This window comes from Falco rusticolus, chromosome 1, assembly GCF_015220075.1.
Source record: "Falco rusticolus isolate bFalRus1 chromosome 1, bFalRus1.pri, whole genome shotgun sequence".
NCBI lineage: Eukaryota > Metazoa > Chordata > Aves > Falconiformes > Falconidae > Falco > Falco rusticolus.
This window is the reverse complement of record NC_051187.1, coordinates 75714840-75739652: the sequence shown is the minus strand read 5'-3', so window position 1 is coordinate 75739652 and position 24813 is coordinate 75714840. Positions and strand designations below refer to the sequence as shown.

Genomic DNA, 24813 nt, shown 5'->3' with positions numbered 1-24813 from the left:
CTTTGTCCAGATATAAAGCCTTAGTTCCCAGCCACTGGGTATTGACTTTGTTCCAATTAAATAAATGCATTTTAGGATGTTAGGCCCTGTTCTACATTGGTAGGTCTGTTCATCTTGGGCAGTATAGCCCCCCATTATTAATGTTCATTAGTATATAAATGGAACCACTCATGTATACCTATTGTGTGTTAAGGAAACCAAGCCTCTGTGGAGCCCAATTAGACAGACTGTGTGATTAGATCTGCTTGCTAAGGCATACCACGCTGTTATTAAACCCAGAGTGCAACATGCAGGTCTAGGGGACAGATCCGCAGCTAAAACATATTCACAGTACTCCCCTGAAGTCAGAGAAGATGCTTTGATTTACACCATCCTCTCTATTTGGAGGAAGCAAAATATATATTTTAATTAAAAATCTGTCCTGAGCAGCTTGTGATACTTGCTTCTAGCCATAGGGTATGTGCAGTTCAACTGCCGTTCCTGTATATATTGCCATCAAAAATGTCTCGTTGTGCTACACTGTTATTATAAGCTTTTGTAAATCAATGTCTGGTTTATTTTTAGCAGGACTTCATTTAAAAGTAACATTTGTGATCTAATCACTGCAGTGGCATGACTTTTGTGCATTTTGGAAAATGTGAAGATTATTACTATCGAGTTCTGTTAAGAAGGGTAATCCATATCTCCCACGTGATAAACCATTTCTACAGAGAGAGAAAAATGCATTGGTGTAGCTACAAAAACCATCTCTGAGAAAAAATATTTCAAGCAGAGCAATACAATGTGTTTCTAAAGTAGTGATATCAATTTCTTAATTAAGCAAACTAAGAAGAAATAAAAAACAAACCAAAAAACAACAGAAAGAATCCACACAGCATCATAGTTAATCGTAATCTGCTGGAATTAATAAATTTCTACATGTCAGGTTATGCTTTATGTAAACCAGATGTGATCTAACTTGAAATATATTCCTGTTGATTTGACTGTAGCTCCTTTTAGAGTAAGAAACTGAGGAAAGTAATCAGAACCAAGCTTTAAATTATGATAGATCAATTCAAATTGCACTGTTGGCAGTATTCAAACACGAGGAAAATTATGATAGAAATAGAATGTATTCTGATTTCATTTTAAGTTATTTTAAATACAAAGAGAAGCTAGAAAATCCTTGAAGGACAGCAGATTGACACAAACTCAGTTCCAAAAACAATTGCTGCCAATCAGAAGGGATATGAGAGACAGATTTTATTAATGTAATCTGATGGTTTCCCTGAGCAGTCTTATATTTGTATAAAAACGTAAGAAAAAAATGCAAAAGATGTGTTAGTTCATTGTGGCATCAAAAAGTGTGAAACTTTTTTTCCCTCCAAGTTGCCCTGTTGTACTGTACTAAGCTGGGGGTGTTTTATTATAACTTGGGTTAGAATATTCTTGAACTCAGTTTTACAGAGTAAACCAAACCATTGCTTCAGTTCTAGATGAGAATATAATACATCTGTGGAATGTTGAAGACATCCAAATTTCCACACTAGATAGCTGGAATATAGCTGTAAATATTTTAACTATGTTTTCTTTAAACTATAGCATTTACTCCTGTGACCAAGTTGGATTAATCATTGTCATAAGAGCAGAAATTGCTACTTTATTTGCATATTTTACTAGAAGAAGACATAGGACAATCCTTTGACAATAACTCAAAATTGACCTCTATATGTCACTGCTGTAAAGAAGGATTCACTGCAAATGCAATGCCTCAGGCACTTTTTTTCATGGAGACCAAGGAAGAGGCAGAAGCAGTGATGTCTTTTTTTTCGTCCGGAAATGTCAAAATATAAATATATCTTGAAGTCCAGAAACACCAAACTAATTTCCTTTATTCCTTTTTTCTTCCTGGCTTCCTAAGTTTCTTCATTCCTTTTTTTTCTGACCTGAAGAGCTAAGTTCTCACTGCTTGAAGGTCAAACAAAGCTATAGTGGATGACGTTCCTCCATGAGTTCTCCCTGCTCTCTCGTTGGTAGGACACCCTTTTCACACTGGGAGAGTTGTTTGTTTACAAATCCATAAGGCTGGATGCCACCACATCTATAAGATCATATTGGCTCAGCCATTTGGAATACATATGTTTTTGTTGTGGTTTATTTCCTGAAAAGCTTCATTTAAAAAAAAAAAATATATTAATACAGTAACTGTGGGTGTGAAGTAGGAATATGAGATTTGCCACTTGATATACTACAGAGGTTCAGGTAAAGCTTGGATAAATCCAGCAGCTGATCTGCTCCCCTTTGCTATGTAATCTGTTACGGTTGATAGACCATCTCTTTTTCATTCAAGGAGCATTATGAAGTTTTGATGTTTGACTGGGAAGGCTCTTAGGAGTGGGAGAAAGGGAGAGAGGGTGCTGTGCTCAGTGTACCTCACTGATAGGTGTGGGGAGGTTGTCTTAAATTTGTCCTCTTTGGCACATTGCCTTGTGTCAGGGAGGACAAATTAAAGACGACACCTCCCCTGGCTTGTTGCCGTGTGCCAGAGAGGCTGGCTTGGTCAAAAACTCACAGCTTTGTCACACTATTTAGAAAGTAGAAGTATTACTACTAAAGTTACTTACACAATAATAGTTGGGGAAAGTCTTAGATCATTTTACATCCAAATCTATTTATCTATATATGATCTGGTTTAATGTTTTTATTTTAAATATGAAGTGTTAAGGTGCTAGCAAAGCTCATTCCCAGCTATTTGCATATAACTATACATGAAGAGGAATACATAGGGCAACCAGTGATTATTTTTTTTCTATTACTAATGCTTCCAGTTGAGAAATGTTCTGTGCTTTGCTGTTCAACATATAATAGATTACTGTTGATAATGCATATTTTATATTCATTAATTGCTCTTAAAGACATCTGGTATTATGGCTGTCATCTGTATTCATCAAACACATCATGACTAGGTTAATCATAGCTGACCTGTGGTATTGATTTGTCATGCAGGAGTGAATATTGAGTCTTTCAAGGCATCATTGCTGCTATAATGACAATATCACAATAAACTTCCGTAATTTCCCACAGATGAAATGTGTGACAAATGAGAGTTAATTTTAGTCATTTCTATATGTTTATCTCACAGTGTTGCCTTATGTAGGTTTTCTGTATATTTAGTCTTCAGATCAAATCGTGCCTGTTTTGCTAACTGCCTTAGTGATGCTACTTGTCTGAAAAAGTGACGATAACAAGACTGTTGTAATACCTACAAAATATATTTGAAAGATCTTCTCTCTTTGTCCTAAACAAGGTGTGATTGAGGTTGTACCCAAGTTAAGAGCAACTGTATGCCTTAGAGTAATATTAGAATCCAGAAAACCCTCATCTGAAGTTTGAAGGCTGAAATTCTGTCATCTGAAACCCTGAATACCCCCTGTTCCTTAGGTAAGGCCAGTGGGAGCTGAGCAAAGGCAAGTCTAACAAAGAAAGTGTTGTGAAGTTTGTTATAGAACCAAAAATTAAATGTGTTTTCATATGCACAATTCATATATACATCATGATAATTGCTTTACCTGGAAATTTGCCGTATAATATCAGAATGTAAATTAATCAAAATTTAATGCTAAATAAATATTACATGATGCTTCCCCCCCACCCCTGATAATGGGTCTAGGCTGTCAAGGAGTCAGTTTTAAGATTTGGAATGTGTTTTTTTCTTCTGAGTTTACATAGACTTAGAATAGCCATTCTGTATAAATATGTCTAATGTGGCTTTAATTATTGTTTTTCCCTAGTAAAAAGTAATAGGACTATTGATATTCTTCTGTTAGGCATCAATATATGGTGTAGTTTTGCATAAATTAAGACTCACAGTGTTAAAAAAAACAAGTTTACTAGTAAATATTCAGCCATATCTTTATGTACACAGTCATTCAGTATCAGCTTATAACAAATATTTATTTTAAGCTAAATGCATTTATAAAATTCATTGATTTACTACTCCTTGAGAAGTCAAATAAAGAAACTACAAGTGCATAATAAAGATTAACAACAACAATTCTCCTACTTCAGTAACTATTAATTGGATTATCATGCTTGAGATGCAGAACACAGACGGGAATGAAATGTTTACCTGCCATGTAAAGAAATACCTTGGTGAGAATCAGAGAGGTACAGTATATGCAAAATGATCTATTATTACCATATTCAACTGGCTGAAATTTATATTAAGTTTTCATTCATAAAGTAAAACAATATGGCAATAGAAATAGCTTAAGCTAATGCTGTAACAGTGTGCTTGCTTGTTTCCTTATGACTATATTATGCAAAATCACATTCTGGGAATATGGGACTAAAGGGAACATTTGGATTACTGAATCCATAGCCCTTACAGTAGCAGATCATACAGCTTGAGTAAATACATATGGCAATTACCTATGCAAATTGTATATAAACACAGTAGAGGCTTTGAAACAGCTGTTAACATGTATTAGATTTTTTTAAAAAAAATCAAGAAAATAATATATTTTCATTAAGGAATTTTATCTGTCAGCGTAGTTAATTGAATAATAGCTAAAGGCACATCGGATTATATTCACTTTTGTTTAAATTTATACAGGTTACACAGTTATGCTGTTCACATTATTAAAGATCTTACATACCTGTGTCTTAATAGTGTTGAGAAGCTGCTTTAAATAATGATATAATGAAACAATATTGATCCTTCCCTTTCTCAGACTGACAAAATACTTCCCTTGCTAAATTTTGTTGCAGAATGGTATACATTCTTGATCATAAACTGGCTTCAGAGATTCAAAACATGGTTCATGTCTGATATAGTCCACCCATGGTGCTTATCCTGTGAATGTACATCAACCTGAACCTTTCCAACATTTCAGAGCAGAGCGAGGCTCTAAGCAGCTTAGCAAATCCTTCTTTGTCTGCTTTGTGCTAAAATTATCAAATTGTTTTCTTGGATTTGCTGATGAACGTAAATCCAATGAGTGTGTTACAGGAACTATTAAGGTGATTTCTAAACCCCCTGATTAAGAACATTCTTGTGTTTTCATGACTATAGTAGCATGGCAAGGAGCATATTTTGCAGCCAGATAAACTGATGATCTTGATACTGCTGTCAGTAAAACAGTATGTTTGTTCAGGTGGGCTTTTTACTTAAACACTTGTCTAGGAAACAAGGATACCAGTTCTGCAGCTTGACACCTACATGAAGGATGAGGTGACCATCATTCTCTGGAAAATGAAATTTGGCACTGGCGTTCCTTTCCTGGTAGCATTTTCCCCATTTGGCAAAGCTCCTTGAGGATTTGAAGCCACGTGAGATGTTGGTTCAGGACTGTGAATGACTGGCTCATGCTATGAATGAATAGGAGAGGATAAAAGGCTTGGATATGAAGTACACTTCGTCTAGCCTGCATCACTATCCATGAAACAGAAAACACTGAAAAAGAATCTGTGTTTGCTAGCTGAGAGATCAGGTGAAAAAAACAGAATGTAAGGGACCACGTAATTCTAGAAAGAATGGTCCATTTCTCATCAGAATGTGAGGTGTCATGAAAGAAAAACTGAAACAAATGAGGAAATATACATATTTTGGTTCTTTGGTGGTGGAAATTTGAACTTTGCATCTTAAAGTAGTAGGGCACTTCATTATATCACAGATCATTTTTCTTTCTTCGTAATGTTAAAGTTTTTCCCATGACAAATCTCAAAATTCCCATCTCAAAATGATGACAAATTGTTACTGGGGTGATTTATTGCCTCTAGCAGAAAAATGATAGCTCTGAGACGGCAATCCAGTGCTCACTGAGCCCAGCAGAAGGATTTCCATTTATTTCAGCCCTCCTTTACAACCAGTGCTATACTAATGGAAATGGTACTTAATGTAGATGGATTGCTATTATAACACAAGTTGGGCACATGAACTTCATGTACTGTGTGGGAACGCAATTAACTTTTTTTTTTTTCTTAATAGAGCAATACATTCATTTTGGCTAAATTGTTTGATGTTAAGTAATGGAAGAGCAATACCTGCTTCATTATTTGTGTTTCTTTGCTCCATAGTGCAAGCTGAGTTTTCTAAGCCTGTGTTATTGGAATTTCTCTGTTAGTGAAAGCAGAATATTTCCAGACACATGTGCACTGTTGTGCTGCTTGCATTTCACCTAAACCTTGATTCCTCAAACATCCCAGAGATGTGGTTTGCAACCCTGAGGTTTCAGAACAGCCACAGGAGCCAGACCGTGCTCAAAATTACAGGAATTTCCCTTTTGAAACCAGTACGTAGCTGGTTCTCCACTAGCAATGCGTTAATATTATTCCATTGGACCTGACCTCTGATTTGAATGGTCTGTGAGGAAGCAATTGCCTTTAATTCAGTTTTTAAAACTGTATTATCCCTTTGTTTGCACCCTTGTACAAAGGAGGCATTACAATAATGAATTTGGATCTAGCGTTTTCTAGGCTTTTCCTGAGTTTGGATGTATTTGGAAAACAAAAATCTCTCAGGAAATTATCCCACTGTCAGGAAAGCTGAGCTGTAGGTGCAGAGACACCTGAATGGGTTCTGTACAGGCCAGCTCAGGCGGCACACTGCCTGTAAAGCAATGCTCCATGCAAACTTAGAGACTCCCCTTCTGCACGAAGGTCAGAACTGCTGAGGTGTAGCAATGTGTAGTCCCATCTGGGTGTCTCAGGCCAAGCTTTGCTGCTTCAGAAAGGAAGAGCTGACGTGTCTTAATGTCCCTACCAGTACTGGAAGATGGGCACTAAAGGCACTTGCCATCCAAGTTTATCAAAGAGGAGTTGCTTATGTGAGTAATTGTACTTCAAGAAGTGTATCCTGTTTCCCAGAAAGACGAACTTTCCATCATGAGGTGAAGGGAAATGAGGTTTATAAGCATTTAGGAGGAATCTTCTGCTGAGAAAAATGTTTAATCTCCAGCTTTTGGGCACTTTGACAGCCCTTTGTGTCTGGAGGTCTCCAGTAACCGGAGATTGAAGAGGAGGGGCAGTATGTGGTCACTGCAGTCACCGAACATATAATTTGTACAATTGGAAATGACGAATGGTAAACTTCCATAAAGTAACATCATATATATATATGGTGATATATAAAGCACCCATGATAGGTGTGCTTTAGCGGACTTTCGGTCATGTGCCTGCCTTGGCACTATAGGCTTCCAAAGGAAATGTATGCTTTAGCTGCCTGAACTTTCTGGACGTTCTCTCTCTTACCTAATCGTTAGCGTTTTCAGGCTGTCCATCAGGGTTTTGTAGCCGTACTACCTACCTTTGTATATATCACATATATGTAACGACCCTTAAGAGAAATTTTATAATGGAACTTAAAAGTCTGTTCAAATTTCACTTAAGTAACAAGTAAGGCATGTGTTGTACATCTTTAGTATCCTTGTTCTGTAGCTGTCTGGCAATGCGAACGGAGGTGGCTGCCGCAGCCCCGGCTGTGCTGGCAGAGCCATCTGCTGTTAGTGCAGCACCGCAGGGTGGCTCTTCGGCCCCGCTGCTTGCTCCCTGCTGGCAAGGGCTTGCACAGAAGTGGCAGCAAACTTAATTGCTAGTGGAAGGATGGTTTCTCAAGCAGGTGCCTGCCATACTCCAAAACTCAGGAGCGGGTGAAAGTAGTAACAGGGGATATTCACAAATCTAGCCAGCCATCATCCAGAAGTTTTGTGAGCTTTTATTTGCTGTTGTAACAAAATCAGTGACAAACTCATTGTTTGACAATAACAAATGTTATCATGTTTATGCTCTTCTCTTTCACGGTTGCATTCTCATTGCACTATTTTTGTCTCACTGTGGCTCTTTGTTTGCCTACAGTAATTCCTTTGTATGTCCCCATGATTTGACAACACAGTGTTCTTCTCGTGAATCCTGTCAGCCCCAAAAAGGTGCGTTCATGTGACGGAGGGGCAGCTATTAACTGTAGGAACACAGGGATTGCTAGAGCCCGGCAGAACACCACTCCCCTTTGTCCCTAATCCTCGCTCAGACTGGAACCAGTGCTAGGGGGTTTAAAGAAAACATAAACACTGTGTTTGGTTTTAGTTCATCTATCTATATCTTCTATGCCTCCCTTTTTAAAAAGGAAAATAAACAAAAGAGCACCCTGTGGCTTTCTTCTCAACCAGGACTTCTCAATGCTTTGAAGGCAAGATATAGCAGATTTGGTGGCTTGCTTGCATCGTTTTCTGTGCAGTGGGAAATGCACTGGATTTACCCTGCAAGGTCCCTCCCAGCCTTGCCAAGGGTAGAGCTGAATGCAGTTTTTATAGCACAACTCTTATAACACTGTATGACAGAGTAGGAAAAGCTGGAACTACTGATCATCAGTTTATGTCCTGAAGCATGAAAGCAGATATAATTTATTGATAACAATAAGATAATTCTGAGTGATTTGTTGTCACAGTTATGCTTTGACAAACAAACAAATCAGAATTCACTGGAAGCATCTAATGAAGTGTTAAAAGCCTGAGAGTCCACAGCTTCTTGATTGCTAATCCTTGCAAATAAAAGGAAGACTAGATAAAGATGTAAATGCTTAAACTGAATCTCAAGCAGTCCTGCCTTTGGTCTTAATTGGTATGTGTAATTTTTGTGTAATTTCCTTCTCAGTAGTTTAATATAACCTCTGACTGAGTAACATCTCTTGCCACTCCTAGAAAATACTTTTTTTTTCTTAAAGCTAGGATTGCTGCATGTAGCTTACCTATATTTTTTAAAGTCATATTTTAGAAATTGTTAATCTTTGTATGATCAAGACAGTGCTGCAAACAGAGATAGGTACAATGGAGGGAAAAGAATTATTTATATGTGTTAAATACTGCATACAGGTGTAAATCTATTTTTTCCTGCCAATATATTGCATATATTTGTATGTATTTTTAAGGTCATCTCTGTGGTTAAATGAAAATAAATGAGTTACATCAGATTTTTCAGGATGTATAAATAGCCGAGCTAGGCTGGTTATCTTCTAGTGCTGACCCTGTGCAATCAGAGGATACTGATAGGAATAGCTACGCCCATTTCATCCTCCTGGATAATCCTCCATACAGTAATCCAAGGGAAAGCAAGTAAACAACTAGTACTAAACAGCCCCAAGCTTTGATACCTGCTGGAAAATTCCAGCCCACGGGTGTGTTTTAGAACAAATTCTGACCTGTCTAGGTTTGAACTCTTAATTTCTGTAATAAAGAAGTTGGTTGCAAAATCTTGCTCTTTTTAGTGTGTCTTCTGTCATTGTGATTTCCACTCGCATAAGGGCAATACCAGCTATTTAAACACTCATCACCTGTCTTCAACATATTATGGTTAGGTGGCAAGTCTGCAACTGGTCTACAGATACACCTGTGCACATGTAAATATCTGCCATGCTGACTGTACCCACCCTGTATATATCTGCCTTACTGACACAAATCTAGCTATTTTGAGGTTTTTTGTGGATTTTCACTGCTAAGAAATTCAACCCTATGTGTACTCCCTATCAATTGCTAGGTTATATTTGTATTCAAACTGATTTTTAGGAAAGTGTATATTTCTTCACCTTAAAAGGATTCTCTAACTTTTGTCTCACAAAGTTTAACAGTTATGATGGGTGAAGGGTGGGAAATGGAAAACAGAAGCCTCAGTCCTTTTTTTTTTTTTCTTAGAACTGTTCTGAATAGCTGGAGAGAATAGCTGAATAGCTGTAGTCTTTTGAAAAGATTAAAAATTCACAAGGGAATAATAACTTCTCCATTTTTACTTAATTAACAGAATTCTCGAATCTGAAAAATGCCATCTTATCCTAATTAACATGTTACTTTATAAAAGAACACTTGCTGTAGACCCTGAGGCGAGAAAGCCGCCAGATGTTTGGGAGCTTTTTTATTTTCCTTTTTTTCTGGAGGCAAGTTCTCAGCAGGTATTGGAAAAATATCTCACGTGATAAATCTTGAAGGTGAAAATGGTATTTAAAAATACTGCTTCTCTTCACTTTTCTCACCAGCGTCAAATTTTATCACAGAGCATAGGAGGACCCCCCAGAGAGTTGAAGTCTGTCACTTAGATCTGGGATGTGGTTGTAAGTAGGAACCAGCATAACTGAAATGAGTGGGAGAGAACAAGGAGTGTAACCTGATGGTCCAGAGATCCCAGAGGTGATTACATCTGCCTGCTTCTCCTCCCATGGCTTTTTACAGTGATTGTGATACTCCTGCCACATACAGTATATGAAGGTGATTGCTTAAGAGATAGACTTGCCTTGAGCAGGGAGCAGATGAAGTATAAATCAATTCAAATGGAACAGAGGAAAAGTGAAATTAATTCAGCTGTGCTTGGGGCATTTGTTACTGTCAGTAAAGCCGTGGGCAGTTGTGTCACACAAGGGTAATCTGGTTTGTGCTTTTATTATTATCTGGGGAAATCTCTGAGCGTTGCAGCGTGATGCAGTGGAGGGTCTGACTGACTTATTTTGACTGCATAATATTCAAAATAGTCATTTTAGCAAAATCTTGTATTTTAAAACAGGAGCAACAATAACAAAGCTACTTCTTGTGACCCATCTGCAATATTTGTGTGGAGAGTAGTATACCCTAGGAAAAGTGAACTGCAGCGTTGGCTGTACCTCATCGTTGAGGGAGCTCCAGGTTAGATTTCCAGTTTTCAAGCCCATGGTCACTGGATCAGCTGATGCCTTGCTGCAGCTGTCCTGGGCTACTGTGAGTGTTGAGCATTTCTTACTGTCTGAGGTCTTTGAACTGAATGGAGGTAATCAACTATCGACATCAGTTGCTTGCACAGGTTTGTAAGTAATGATTGGATGCTGTTTTGAAAGAGATACTATTGTTCAAATCAGTTTGGGAGTAATAAAACAATTCGGCAGTGGTGCAGTAGCTGCTACATTCATTTTATTGACCAATGCATAGAAATTACAGTAGGTGATAATTTCTCTTTGAAAGTTCAGGAACTGTTAATAGCTTTAGCTGTTGTAGGCCAGGCAGAGGTCAGGTAGTTCTCTCAAAAGAAGGTGACAGTATGAAGTTGCTCCTCAATTCCTAGTGGCTGTTAGTAGGAGATTCCATGTTTCTGCCTGTAAAAAAGAAAATAATTTATGAACCTACACTATCTATAACAAGTACAATGTACTAAAAGTGTAATGAAATGCATCTTTTTAGGGTAGAAGCCCAGAAAAATAAAAATAATAACAAGAAAGCATAACTTACAGAAAGGAAACAAGGGGACCGAATTAAGATATGTGGACCCAACAACAGTCATATTTTTTGAGAAATTTTGTAGAGATGAACAAGGAAAATCCTTAAAAATACAGAGCACTATGCTGAAGGGGACATTCTCTCTGACTGGTGGGAGGTGGGTCTGGTAATAGGATGGAGCGGAATTTCTTGACGGTGTCTTGGTGATGAACTGAAAATCCATGTCTGCTGTTTTTCTGCTATGTGGTGACTATGCCAGAAGCATAGTTATGCTTTATAAGAAAGCAAAATAAAGAGTTGAAATGTAATAATATGATCTGCTGCTGTCTAGGTAAGTAGAAAAACTTCTGGCAGTTGCAGAGAAAGTAGTTTTGAACTTCTAAGAGTTGTGGTGCTAATTGGAATTCTCTGTGTGTATATGTTGAAATTGTGATTAATGAGTACTGATGAGTAGACTTCCTAGTAGTAAACATGATGTTCTGAATGTGTAGCTTGTTTAAGATGCCATGGTTTCAAGGAAACATGGAGCAAACCTGCCAGGGACATGCCTAATGTAAGTGTAAAGGAAGTGTTGCATTAATAATAGGCATTTCTTACCTTAATTTGTAATCTATTTCTTACCTTTTTGATTGATATACTTTTCAAATTATATATTAAAATGTCTATTTTTCTTTTTCTATTCCAGCGAATTCGAGAACTAGAAGATAAAATAGAACTTCAAAAGAGGCAACTCAAAGAAATTGAGGAAAAGGTAAATAAATGCCTAGGCAATGCCAATGGCTTTTTTTCCACATACTAATTTAGTTTTCTCTGTTGCATTGATGTTAATAGTGCTTAACCTAGTATCATGAAATCTATTTTAAAAAAAGATAAAACTCATTGCTGCATGAAATGAAGCTCCATCCCTAATCTGCTCAAAATTATTTGCTGTCTGGGTTTTCTAGCAAGTACAGAAAGGAATCAAGGGGTCTGGAAAAACATTAGAGTAGAAGGGGGAGGATTAGCTGTGGTTTAGACCAAGAAACAACATAAAGATTTGTCTCTGACAGAATTGGTTAGCTGAGCCCTGCTTTTAGATAACATTGCTTTGTAAAACTTGCAAGTATTGAAAATTAATGAGGTGCATGTGACAAATATTACAAACAAAAAAATATTTCTTGCTTTAAGATAGCAACAAGTTCCAGATTAATATCCCAGATCCAAATTTTCTCCTCTTTTGAAGAAACTCTAAGGCTTAAAATGGCAAGTGTATTTTGGTCCCTGTGGTCCCAAGCAAGAGATGGCATGAGGTTCCTAGACCATGGGCTCAAGTGTTTCCCATGTCTGTGGAGTTCAGGCTGTTCTGCAGGTCAGGGGCTGACAATGAGTCTTACTCTAAGCCCTAGCAAAGTGTTTTAGTTATGTTGCTTTTGCTAAAGCAGTCCCTATGTCCCAAGACGAGTCACATTACCTAAGATTCCTTGTTTCCAGTACATATGGGTATCTAATCCTACATAAACCTGCTGCTGGCCTGAATGGAGAAGTTAGTGGACTTTTCAGTCATTGGTGTTTTGTTTGTTTTTTTTTTTTTATTTTGGGATCAGAATGGGGTAAAACAACCAAACAGAGGCTTTTGAAGGACTCTGAATGGGAGTTGGAAGAGGTCAGTGGGATTTGCAGAACTGAGAGAGGCTTTGGGGAGCAGTTCGCTGGGTGAAGGAAAGTTTCTTCCTCACCCTTCACTAATTTCACTGTCCATCTGCTCTCTGGATGTGGCAGTCCTCCCTGTGTCACCCTCTGGGAGTATTGCACTTCTAACAGCTACTCCAATTCCCTCAACAGCTTCCTTGACCCCTTCTGCTCCCACAGGAGTTGTTTCCCCTCAGCAGTACCTGGTCTTGCACCCTTTGAACTGCGATACCGGGCTGGGTGTGTGGAAGAGCCAGAAGAGCCATGTGAAGCTGGGCTGTCTGCTGCTGTTGCTAATTGTCACTGTACATCCCCCCCAATACTCCCTGGCTGGGGCTAGTCTGTCTGCATCCATCGGGAAGACAGTGATCCACGTTTCCACTAGCAGAGAAACAGAGCCAGTATCCCCCCCTTAAAGGGCTCTTTTGCTGCCTTTGCCCTCTGCTGCCCTGGACCCCTCCTATACCTGTAGCTGTTCGTGCCTAACAGCCAGTGATGTCTAAGATGCTGCAGTTAACTCCTCAAAGCAGAGAAATCTTGAGGGATTGATGATATCTCTGCATGTTAATTATTGCTAATAGTGGTGTTTATCCACCTATTCTAAAGCACCAAAATCTCTAGACGTTGCTATTGCCAAAATACCCTTAATGCACTACCATTACAGTTTGCAGAGTAGGTATTGGATTTGACAGACTGCTAATTTTGAAAATGGAAGTTAACGTTATTTGTGCTGGTTCATCAGTCAAATGGATGCAGAAAAGTATTGGAAAAGAAACAGCTTAATCACAAGCTTAGCAGAAAGCTGGTAATGAGTTAAAATGATTAACGTTCTCTTTGCCTTAATGTTACATTAGCAGGAGCTCAAAAAAGCTTCATCATTTTCTATTAACTTTCAAGTCCTTGATGGGTGGAGGGATTCCGTCTATCTGTATTACAGTTGATTTTTTTTTCCTTGGGATTAAATCCCACTCTGAATTTGACTGCCCAAAGGAAGGTTGTGTTGTCAGAGAATCAATGAATGATATACTTCTACCTCATTCTTCTTCTGAAGGTTTAATATGTCAGTGGGTGCAGACTGACACCTACATGCTGCTGATACTGAGCACAATTATTTCTGTGGAAAGAAATCTTCTGCTTCTGAAGCAGTTTTTATAGCTGAGTCTCACTGCTTGTTGTAGCTAAGGGCAATGTGCCACTTAAAAGTGTCATGAGTATGGCTTTTTATTTTCCTTTAGGAATGGATTCAATTTCTGAGTTTTATGTAAAATTCTGTCAAATCAGAACATAAGGATGACAGTATTTTTGCCCTATAAATTCTTTAGCAAACTGCCTTGCTTCTAAAGGCTATACAAAATAATAATGTAGAATTTGAATTTTATTCTACGAGTTGTTATGTAAGGAACAAGTGCTGTTTAAACACGTCATGCTTTTCTCATAACTGATTCTCTACCATTTAAGTTGCATTTAGTTTGTGCCCTTGGCTTGGTAAGTCCTGGTTCAGGAAAGCTTTCAGGTGTGTAATTATAAGTACTTGCTTAGCTGAGTCACAAAGACAAGCCTTATATTTCTGAAGTTACATAGTCCAAAAATGTTAACATTTGTAAAGCTGCCCTCAAATACTGAATTCTGTACCGTTACCCTTTTAGAGTAAGATTGGTATACTGTATCTCTCTTCCAGATCAACTCAGTTAATATTGATATAAGACTAACTGCTATAATGTCATTGGATTTCATATTACATATCTTACATCTTTTTTCTTTTCTTTTTTCCTCATTTTCTTTTGATCTTATGTTATAGTTTTTGTTCCTTTTTTTGTTTTTTTCACTAGCATTCATTCTGTGGCCTTGATGACACAACTGCGCCAAGACGTGTGGTTGGTATTCTTTATATCTCTTTGTACTTATTTTTTAACTCTTAGATTTTGCCGTGTTTGAGAATTGTCTTCATAAGACCATGAAGCCATGGGGGAGGGTATGCTGGTTTTGCTTGCACAGAGAGGAAGACTCACCTATAAAATCTGACTCGGGTGCCTTCAGTTACCTTCCTAGACCTCTGCAGAAAGCTACTGGGTTTTCAACAAGAAATGATTTTGCATCCAAAGATACTGACTGCCCTAACTGCAGTGGGTGTTTTTCAGTTCTGCAGAGCAGGTACATTTTTTCTAAAAGTTCAGGTATTGCTGTAGGATCCTACCTTCTGTCATGCCAGATAGAGAGGTGACGGACACTATCTGGTTTTCAGTTTTGTTTTCTAAAAAGCCCTGTAAGCATCAACACATATACAGAAAAAGGGTTTCATTTTACCTCCTCAAGATCCTTAAGGCCGCAGAATAACTCAGGAAGTAATAACCTGATTTCCCTTTTATGAGACAATGAGAAGGTTGCAATGTGACTGGCCTTCCATGTGCCCACACAACACGGGAAGAGCAAGGATAAGAAACCTCCATGGCTCTCCCTTGATATGCTACCATCATTCCCACTATGTTTTCCAGTGTTCTGATCTTTCAGCTCAATGCAAAAGACAGTGAATTTCTTTAGCTGTCATGGAAGCTATAGCAGTAGTGCTCAACTTTCACGCAGAAGGAGGGAAATACAATTTAGAAAATCTGTTCTAGCTCTCCTCCCTGGAGCAATGCCAGTTGCACACTGCCTTTGCATAAGGATGGCAACTCAACGATCTAACTGTTAGAGGATTAAGTTGTGGTTTAAAACTATTGAATATTTACACTGGTTTTGTTATTGCTGTTGTTTTGTTTTGTGGGGTCTTTAAAACTGAAAATACACAGTGTTTTTACCTTTACAGTTTTTCCAAGTTTTTTCTTCTTTGGAATTTGTTGTGAATTATGTTCATGGAATCCACTCATAGTAGGAGATGCACATAATCAACCCCGTTGAAATGTTATCAACTACTGTAGGATGAAGGAGCATGATAACAAGTTACCCAAAAAAGCTATTATATTTACCTTACATTAAGCTTGAACCAGTATTTTCTTCTGCCCAGATCACTTTTGAGAAATCAGACCTATTATGGGCTCTTTTGGAGGTTTATTCAGCTCCCACTATGTTGTTATCATCTTTCTGCTGATGCTCTTGGGAACTGGCTCTGGTCTCTCATTACTAGCGTTGCTGCATGTGGTTTATATTTTGCAATAAAATGATGGGTGGGATGTAGTCTGAGGGTATTACTGATTTGTTACAGTAGCTTTCTTTTGGTTGCTAGATGGGTGTTGAAATTGAGCAATATTTTTACAGCATTTTGGGCATTCCTTTTGAAATTTCCTTTATTTTGTCAAAGATTGAGCATATGCTTATAGAGCTGTGTGTAAGGAAAGGAGAAGCCTTGTGATACATCATTCACCTTACCGCAGTTTGAGCTGAGTTTTCTGTTCTGTGGAGATTGGAAAGGACAGGTGCTGTTTTGGTTAATGTAATAGTAATTATTGAATTTGAAAGAGTTGAAGAGTAATGTTAAAGGAAGTTACCAAACTGTTGTCTTTGGAGTTTCAGCTAGCTTTTTGACTGCAGTTCCAGTTAGAGGTGCTAACATCTGGATGAATATATTTGTTTCTAAATACTGTGAAAAGTATACTGGCCAAGTTTAGAGACACTTTATAAACATTCAATAAACAGTGAGATCACCAGTATTTTTGAAATTCCATTTAAAATACTTTGAAATAGTATGAATTCAAGGCTTAGGTCTGATCTGTAGGCTTCGTTGCTGATATAGCTGCTGGTATTATGGGTCTTCTTTGGGGGAAAAAAAATATTAAAAAAAATAAAAATTACAAGTATACTTAGTCTCCAGAAAATACATTGTGCAGATATAACCTGCTGTCCTTCCTGTTAACAGCAACTATTTAAGTGGTTAGATTCAAGGTTGGTGACCAGAATTTTGAGGGGATAACACAGGGATAATGACTGTGTAGCCATGTAGCTACTCAGCTCTCAAGTTTCCAGGAGTGCACATCATATTGTGGTGCTAGTCCGGAGGGCAATTTCCTTTAGTTCGTTTTGCCAGAGGTTAATCTGTCCTGATGAATGTAACACAGCTAAGCCTATTTGAAGAGACTTAACTATAGTTGGACTCTTGAACATTGTTCATTATTTCAAGGCAAACCAGGCACTTTACTGACAGGAACTTTGATTCTTGTTTATTTTGAAACCAATGTAAAACTTTTAGAAAGAGGTTGTGGTGTCTGTGAAATCAGGGCTGGATGCCAACACTTATTTCTAAATTAATGTAATCTATCTAAAGCTCATCAGACTTTTTCTTTGTTTTGTTTTTGTTTTCTGTTTTGTTTTTGGGTTTTGGTTCGTATACAGGCTATTAAAAGAACCTATGGAGTGAACAGATGAATCCACGTGCAAAAACACAGAAAATATTTATTGAGCAGCTTTAAATTGGTGCATTTTTTTTCATAAAAGAGTTTGCATAATACTTGAAGCTGCAAAATATTTGAATTTAAAATTAGAGATTTTTTTAAAGATGTAGCTTCAAGCTGGAATGGTTTGATAATCAAATAAGGACCAGCACATCATAAACACTGAAAAAAATCTAAACAGAATTTACACTCTCACACCAACCAAACACTGGAAAAATTACAAGTGCAATTACTGGCTGCTATGTGAGCTGTTACCTACCAAACGGTTTTCCTACAGTACTGAGATTTTTGTCTCCATACTGCATGCTTTCAACAAATGTGGTTTGCATTTCACCCAGGAAACACAGAATCTCCTTTTTAATATCTATATAAAAAAAGCTAAGTGTTTGACAATAAGTTCTCTATAGTAAATAGCTGACAGGGAAAAAACTGTTCAAAGTTCAAAACGAATAGAGATTTATAAACCCGCAGCGGTAAAATTCATATTAAATTCATAAATTGGAAAACCACAGATGGAGAAGAGATGGGTTTTGGAGAAAGGCAAGATGGTAGATTGAATGAAGAAAACTTTGAAGTGAGTAAGAACTGCATGGGAGAGATGATTTTTTGAATGTTTCTTAAAAATTAAGGCAATAACTTGTCAAATAGCACTGGGAGAATGGGAGATCCGGAGGTGGCCTGAGAGGTCAGGAAAAGAGAACTCATGATGTGCTGTGTTTAGTTATCTCTTCAAGAAGAAAGAGGGGCTTGAAGAAGCGGATGTGTAGACAAATGTGATAAACAGAGATGTAGTTGTAAATAGGTATTTGGAAATTATGGCATCCTTCCAGGTGAAATAAAAAAATGTTGAGAGTAGCTACCAGGAAGCAAAAATGGCACAACCTCAACCCACAGAAGTAGATAAACAGTCAAGAACATGGATCACCTGAACTGCAAGAAAAATTTTTGGCGAAGCACAGATTGAAAAAATGAAGGTTGAAAAAAGTTGTTTAAGATGGAGAATGCTTAGATAATCCAAAAAGATTAGGCTTTTCTTTCAAAGCGGGAAAAGAGGATTGTTTCAGAGCTGGAAAGGCAATATGAAAAAATAGATTATTTTAATTATTTCTGGAATGTTGAGGCAATCAAAGTATCAAGAGCACAATATTAAAAGATAACTTTCTCCTCCCTCACATTTTTTTGAAAATCATCTTTTATTAAAAGGGCTACATAGAAAAGAAAGCTACAGAGAAACAGGTCTGCTCCCACGGACACACTGAACTCCAACATGAATATAAGGTAGAATAAGATACAATAATACATCACAGAAAGTGGAAATTATGATTGAAAAAAATAACATAAGGCAAAGAACAATCATGGCAGCACAAAGAAAGCTGAGGAAAAGATTTGTCACAGCAACGGAATATCTCACTGCTGAAGGTGCAGGAAGCAGCCTCAGAAGCCGCCAGTTTTCTCAGATAATTTTTAAGCTCTGAAGTAAGACCAGAGCTGTGCTCTTCACAGAGAATCACCGGACAAGGTCATTTACCTGCAGCAGGAGCCGAGGCACTCCACAAGATTAATTCAGTCAGATGCAGCAAACTGGCTTGTGCGAGGGTCTGAATAACCCTGTGTCCTGATACAAAGCACAACTTACATTGGGAACAAGGACCGTGCAGAAGTCTGGAAACTGAATCCCCAAAAGAATGTATCGCTCACAATGTGTTGTTCAAAAGGAACGAGCATTTAGAGAATGTGTTTTCAAATAGAGGTTTGTCATGTTTTAGTTAAAGCTTTTAGCGATGTGATGACAGAATGTGGGAAAATGAGGCCTTCACTGCAGAAGGAGTTTTGGCATTGCCCTGAAGAGAAGGACTACAAGAGGAGTTAAACAGAGCTGGAGATAACCAAACCAGGTGCTGATGAAGGAACAGAAAGTGGAAAGTGTGATTCACTCGGCAGAGAAACACTTTCTTCGCGTAGACATGGTTTTGCTCATTACTTCTTTGGGGAGGAAAGTATAAGCCCAAATGTTGGATGGTCGGAGCACGTGGCTGCAGCGGTAAGCGCACTGCAGAGATGGGGGATGGTCTTGTTACAAACCAGAAAAGGTATGAGAAGTTTCATTTCCTATTTTTTTAATGCATTTGTTACGCTGTAATTCACATGTGACAGATTTCTCAGAGAAACTGGCTGATTTGGGTGACATTGCCCATGATACTCATGGTGGTTTTATTCTGCACTGAGCCAGCAGGACTTATAGTTTTGGAAAGCTGTGGTTATCATTCCAGTCCTATTATCTGTTGCATATTGGTGTCTATTATAGAGCTGGGAAAGGTGTGTTAACTGAGTAGTTTTGGTCCATGCAAGATCCTGGGCCTGATTTTCATTTTCTGTGACACAGCTTTAAAATCATCTGTCCCAGCTGTATAAGCAAAGAAGGAAACAATAATTTTCTCATTTCTGGTATCAGTGGTAACAGCTTTCCTGGGTTAATGCTGAAGTACTCAGTAGTTTTCAGGATGAAGCATAAGAATTGTAGAGCCTAATGGATTGTGAGGTTTGAGAACAACTTTAGAAATTATCGTATTAACTTTCATTATATCAGTGAATAAAAGTGCATTTATAAACAAGAGCACGTACTAGAAATATGTCAGTAGAAATCAGTGTAATGATTTTAAGTGTCAATTTGTTCCTGCCTGCTCCATCATCACTGCTTTAATCTATTGGCTACTTTCTGCAAATGATACCACTAAGAATTATATTTTTTTTACAACTTAGAAGTAGGATATTAGGCTGGGGCACAGTTGAAAATGGCAATCTGGCTTCCACTTTAAATTGTTAATGAGCAGAGTAATTATGTCCACTATGATTATATATTCCTTCTGCAGTGGTGTTCAGGGATGCCCATTGTCAGGGAGCAGAACGTCTATTCACTTTACAAATCATAAGTACAGGCAAAGCATTAGTGTCTCAAGGAGCTTGAAATTGAAGGTCCTGTTCCATTTGGGAAATTACACAGGCTAGGGGGGAGCCATGATTATGTTTACAGGTCTCAAGGAGTGCATGGTGTCTGAGAAGGGACTGGGCTTGGTAAATCTAGAGAAGATTCCAAAGTGGTTTGAACTTTGTTGTCCATGTGGATTTATACTTTGTCTTTCTACACTTGTAGCTTTTACCTATCATTGCTTCTCAAGGCGCTGAGGAGTGGCTGAAACTTTTCAGCTCTAGGTCCTTGTGTGGCTGACAGAAGGGCAGTGAGTGATACAACTGGCCAAAAAAGTAAAATTTTAGGTAATTCACCATATGTGTGAAAAGTACACATCAAAACATGGGACAAGAGAAGAATTGCGTGTTTATTCTTTTTGTACTGATTTTGTGCTATTTTATGCTCTTTGGTGGCAAAGATGTATGCTACTTTTTCTTCTTCTTTGCCCTATAGATTCAGCATTTGTTTAAAAAAAAAAAAAAAGAAAAATTAATTACATTATTTCCTGGAGAATAGGTCCAAACTCAGTGGCTGAATTCCAATTACATATCCACTTCCAAATTAATACAAACGTGGCAAAAGTAAAGGCATTTCACAGATTCCAGTTACAGGACCATGCTTTCTGAAGGGAGTTTAGGTAAATGAAGGTGAACTGCAGGGTGAAGAACTTTTAGAGCTACAGCTAAAAGAGGCAAAGGAAAAGGGCCAATCTTAGATTGTCTTCCCAAGCCCGAATTTAAAAATTCCTTCTAGGCATGGTTTCATAACCTGTCAGAGGTGAAGTAGACTTGTAAGTAAAATACTGAATGCAGAATTCCAAAATACTAGTTAAAAATACTTAATGTTTCTCTGAAATAGTCATAGATTGCCTTTTGAATAGGAAATATCCTTTTTTAATTTTCTATCTCGAAACAATAAACAAATCATACATTTATCCAAAATAAGTACATTTTTTAAAATAAACATACTGAATTTTATGAAATAATTTAGTAGAAAATTATCCTCTTTTCAAACTTTGAACCCCAATTCCTTCATGAATTAGTCTAATTGAATCTTTTATGGAGATCTCATGTTGTGAACTGCAACTCCTTTCATACATGCTGAATTACTTTGGGGCTAATGAAAGGAGACTCTTTCATAAATAATAAATGTGTACAGAATCAAGAAGGACTGTTCATTTGATCATCAGACACTTAGACTCTTATTGCATGCTTAGACTGCAGTACATTGAGATCCTAATAATTTGGGCTTTTTTCATCATGGATCCTTCATCTGTGAGTGAACAAGAATTTTGTTACCGCATTAAAAAACCTAGCAATGAAGGGTTTGATATCCTAAATTTCAGTGTTCAAATTGATACTTCCTGGATTTTCCAGGAATTAGAAGATGCAAGCATACCTGATGAACGAGTAAACAGTGCTGAAGAAAAGAATTTAAACCTCAGAATAAAAAAGCTGGAGAAGCTGGAGCAAAAACTGAAAGGTGTTCTAGAGGACTATGTGGAATCAGATTCTGTCCTAAGAAATAGGTAAATAAAAGGGGGGTTTGCATTCAAAATTAATGTGATGTGACAAATGTACTCTTTTCTTTGCTCCATGTACTGGCTGTCAAATGATACATGTAAAGCTAGCAAAAAGAAGACTTTTATGTGTTTTTTGAGTGCCTGATAAGATGCGTGTATATGTGTTTATTGTGGCTGTCAGAATAGAAATGCGATATTCATTATTTTTTATTGTTACTTAAATCAGTTTTACCTAATGCTTATATTTATATATATATATATATACACTTAAATCAGCATGATCTAAAATCTTGTTGCAAATAACCAGACAGCTTCCTCAGGATGTTTCATTTGTAGATATTAATTAGGTGTAAATTCTGTTTGGAAAATATATCCCTTTCCTTTTTACAAGTTAAGAGTTAATTTGGAATTTTGTGTTGAAAAACAAAAAAAAAATCCTTGTTTCAGAAAGCTTCATCTAGTTTAGTATGTTAATTCTAATCATCACAGTAGCTAAAGGTGCCATTAAGCATTAATTATGTAGTTGACTAGAATAATAAGATCAAGGTTTTCATAGTCAGCAACTGCACTGTTCTAAAGAAAGCCAAATAGTTAAAAGGACACAAAATATAAATGGCATTCAAAATAGTTACTTGTATAATTTCCTAATGCTTTGATTCATCAAGGGATTTGGCCAGAAATGTTTTGATAATGGGCTTTTTGTCAAAATAATAACGAATCTTTTTTTAAATTGAAGCTTTTGTAAAAATAGGTCTATTTTAATAAAGATTTGGGGGAAGGGAAGACAGGAAGAACTTTATTTAAAACCAAAATAAAATATGAGACAACAGTTCAAGGAGAGCAAACGACCAGCTGAAACTTGTCTGGGATCTAGGAAGCCTATTTTCAAGGATCTTGGGTAGCAAGTAGAAAGAGAAGAAATCCTGTGCCTGAAGTTCTTGTGGCTGAAGCGCAGACAGATGGGACAAGGAATTATGTGGAAGGTGCAACTATTTTCAGAAACAGAGAAGAGTCAGCAGCTGTAACAAATGAGGGCAGAGTTTTGGGCTGATGTGGCCCAGTTTCCTTTGATACCAGTGGTCAGTTGTGCAGTGCCTGTCTGCAGTGAGGAAGACACTGTCAGGTTTACTTTGATACTTATTTAATGATGTGTTTTCTATCTTAATCCTATTGCTTCATAAGTAGGTTTTTATGTGAGCTTTTTGAATGAAGGTGGCGTTGTCATGCTGGGATGGAGGTAGTGGGAAATGTTGGCAGGTAGGGGCAGTAAGACAAACCTAGAAGATAGGATTGAGCAGGGCAGCTGAGTGGAAGGCTGTTGAAGGTTGGATGAAGAAAATGCAAGGAAGAAGATATGGTACAGCACAGTCTTGAGGGGTACAGGGGGTAATATGTGCGCCTCCGAGATGAGAAAAGAGGAGGCTGTACTGCCTGTGCAGGAGATGAGAGGCTGGGGAAAAGATTTTCCTTAACAAGAAAAGGATTTTTTGAAACTCACAAATAAGGCATTGAGAAAATGTTGATGTGGAGGCTGAAAAGGGAAGGAAAACCTAAAGGAAACTTGAGGCTTGCTCTCATAAGATTATCTTAGGTATTCCTCCTTTGCAGAGGAACCCCATCACATCACACCACATCATCTTACACCACCATTTTAATAGCAACAGGTGAAGCAAACCTGTATTTTGTCAAAATCCAGCTTTGTGGGCAGGGTCAATACAACCATGCATCCTAGGTTTCAGTACCTATTGAAGGTATGGTACAAGTCAGCTGTGTTCCCTTTGGTTACTAAAAGACATAGTTACTTGTAGGTTACATGCAATTTTAATTTTTATGGAAAGTATTTACTGTAATCATAAAATTTGTTAATCCTTTGGTTAATAAAATCTTATATAATTATTAATTTTATTAATCATGGGATTAATCATGGTCAGATACATGTAGAGACCAAAGTGTTGTGGTTGTCTTTATGGTAAGTTGTTACTTCATATAGTATGTCAAGCTTTAGCGAACATTGACCTTGTAAATTATTTGCTTATGGTTTTCCTATTAAGCCAGCAGAGAGAGAATGAACATAGATGTTAGTTTTGACAGTCTCCAGCATAACGTGAAAACCCTAGTAGACTTACTAAGAATTAAGCACTTGTTATTAGTGATCAACAATTTATTACTATTATATTGCTGGGAGAAAAATGGGAAAATAGAAAAACTGATGCATTGCTGATGACTGCCTATCCATCTGGAACTGTACTGTGTAGTATTTACTTAGCAAAGATCTTTATTCTCACTATCCCAGGACGAAAGAGCTGGAGCTGTCACACAGAACACTTCTTGTGATGATCAATCAACTAAATGTGAAGTTGCACCAGGTTGAAAATGCAAATGTTCGTGTTAAAGGGAAACTGCGAAACATTCAGAAGGACCTGATCAGCTGGGTGAGGAGGATATTGTTTCAAATGACCTAGTTTAGCTTTTCTTTGTGGTAATAATTTATAAGTCAACCTCATCTCCAGTGACCTCTCTGTTTTTAAGCAGTAAAGCAACTCAGCCTTTCTCTTTTTCTACAACCAGAGGAATCAGAAGAAATTTCGGTCTTTTTTCCTGCCACTTTCTTTTTCTCTGACATCTTTGACAGCACTACCGTTATTCCTCTCATTTGGGCCCTTGATCTTGGAGATATATGCTGCCACTTCCTTCCTCCTCCCCAGAATCTGCTCAGACTACTCCTCCCTGGGTCAGGCTTGAACTTTCTAGTCCCATAATAAAGCATTTCTGTTACTTTCGATTCCCTGTGTACGCGGTGCAACAGCACACACAGCCACCACAGCCTGTCTTCCCTACAAAATGCAGCGGCTCAGCCCGTCGTCTGACTCCTGAATTGCTCACGTGTTTTCCAGCTGGGCCCCACCTGCTGCTGCATCCACCTTAAGCTTCCTGCTTATCTTTGTGTCCTCTTCCAGCTTTCCCAGGTTGTTGGGGTCTTACCTTCTTTCCTGTGATGCATCGCCATGTGGGCCACCACTCTGCAGAGCCCGGCCGGTGGGAGCCCTCCTGTGCAGGGTGCCCTTGGCT

General features: G+C 37.8%; 1 protein-coding gene across 8 annotated transcripts in view; it reads left to right on the top strand.

Annotated features, from left to right (window-relative positions):
- Window positions 1-24813, top strand: part of JAKMIP1 (janus kinase and microtubule interacting protein 1) — a 247902-nt gene that overhangs the window by 143244 nt on the left and 79845 nt on the right. For 4 of the 8 annotated variants that reach the window (XM_037385126.1, XM_037385097.1, XM_037385107.1 and 1 more), the window contains exons 1-3: window positions 17225-19344; window positions 21599-21750; window positions 24038-24176. In XM_037385126.1, the coding sequence (XP_037241023.1) occupies window positions 24078-24176 (99 nt within the window). In that variant the 5' untranslated portion in view covers window positions 17225-19344; window positions 21599-21750; window positions 24038-24077. Of the gene's footprint in view, window positions 1-11889; window positions 11956-14670; window positions 14747-17195; window positions 19345-21598; window positions 21751-24037; window positions 24177-24813 lie in introns of those variants that run through there. The other 4 variants (XM_037385135.1, XM_037385144.1, XM_037385161.1 and 1 more) reach the window with 2 other exon arrangements.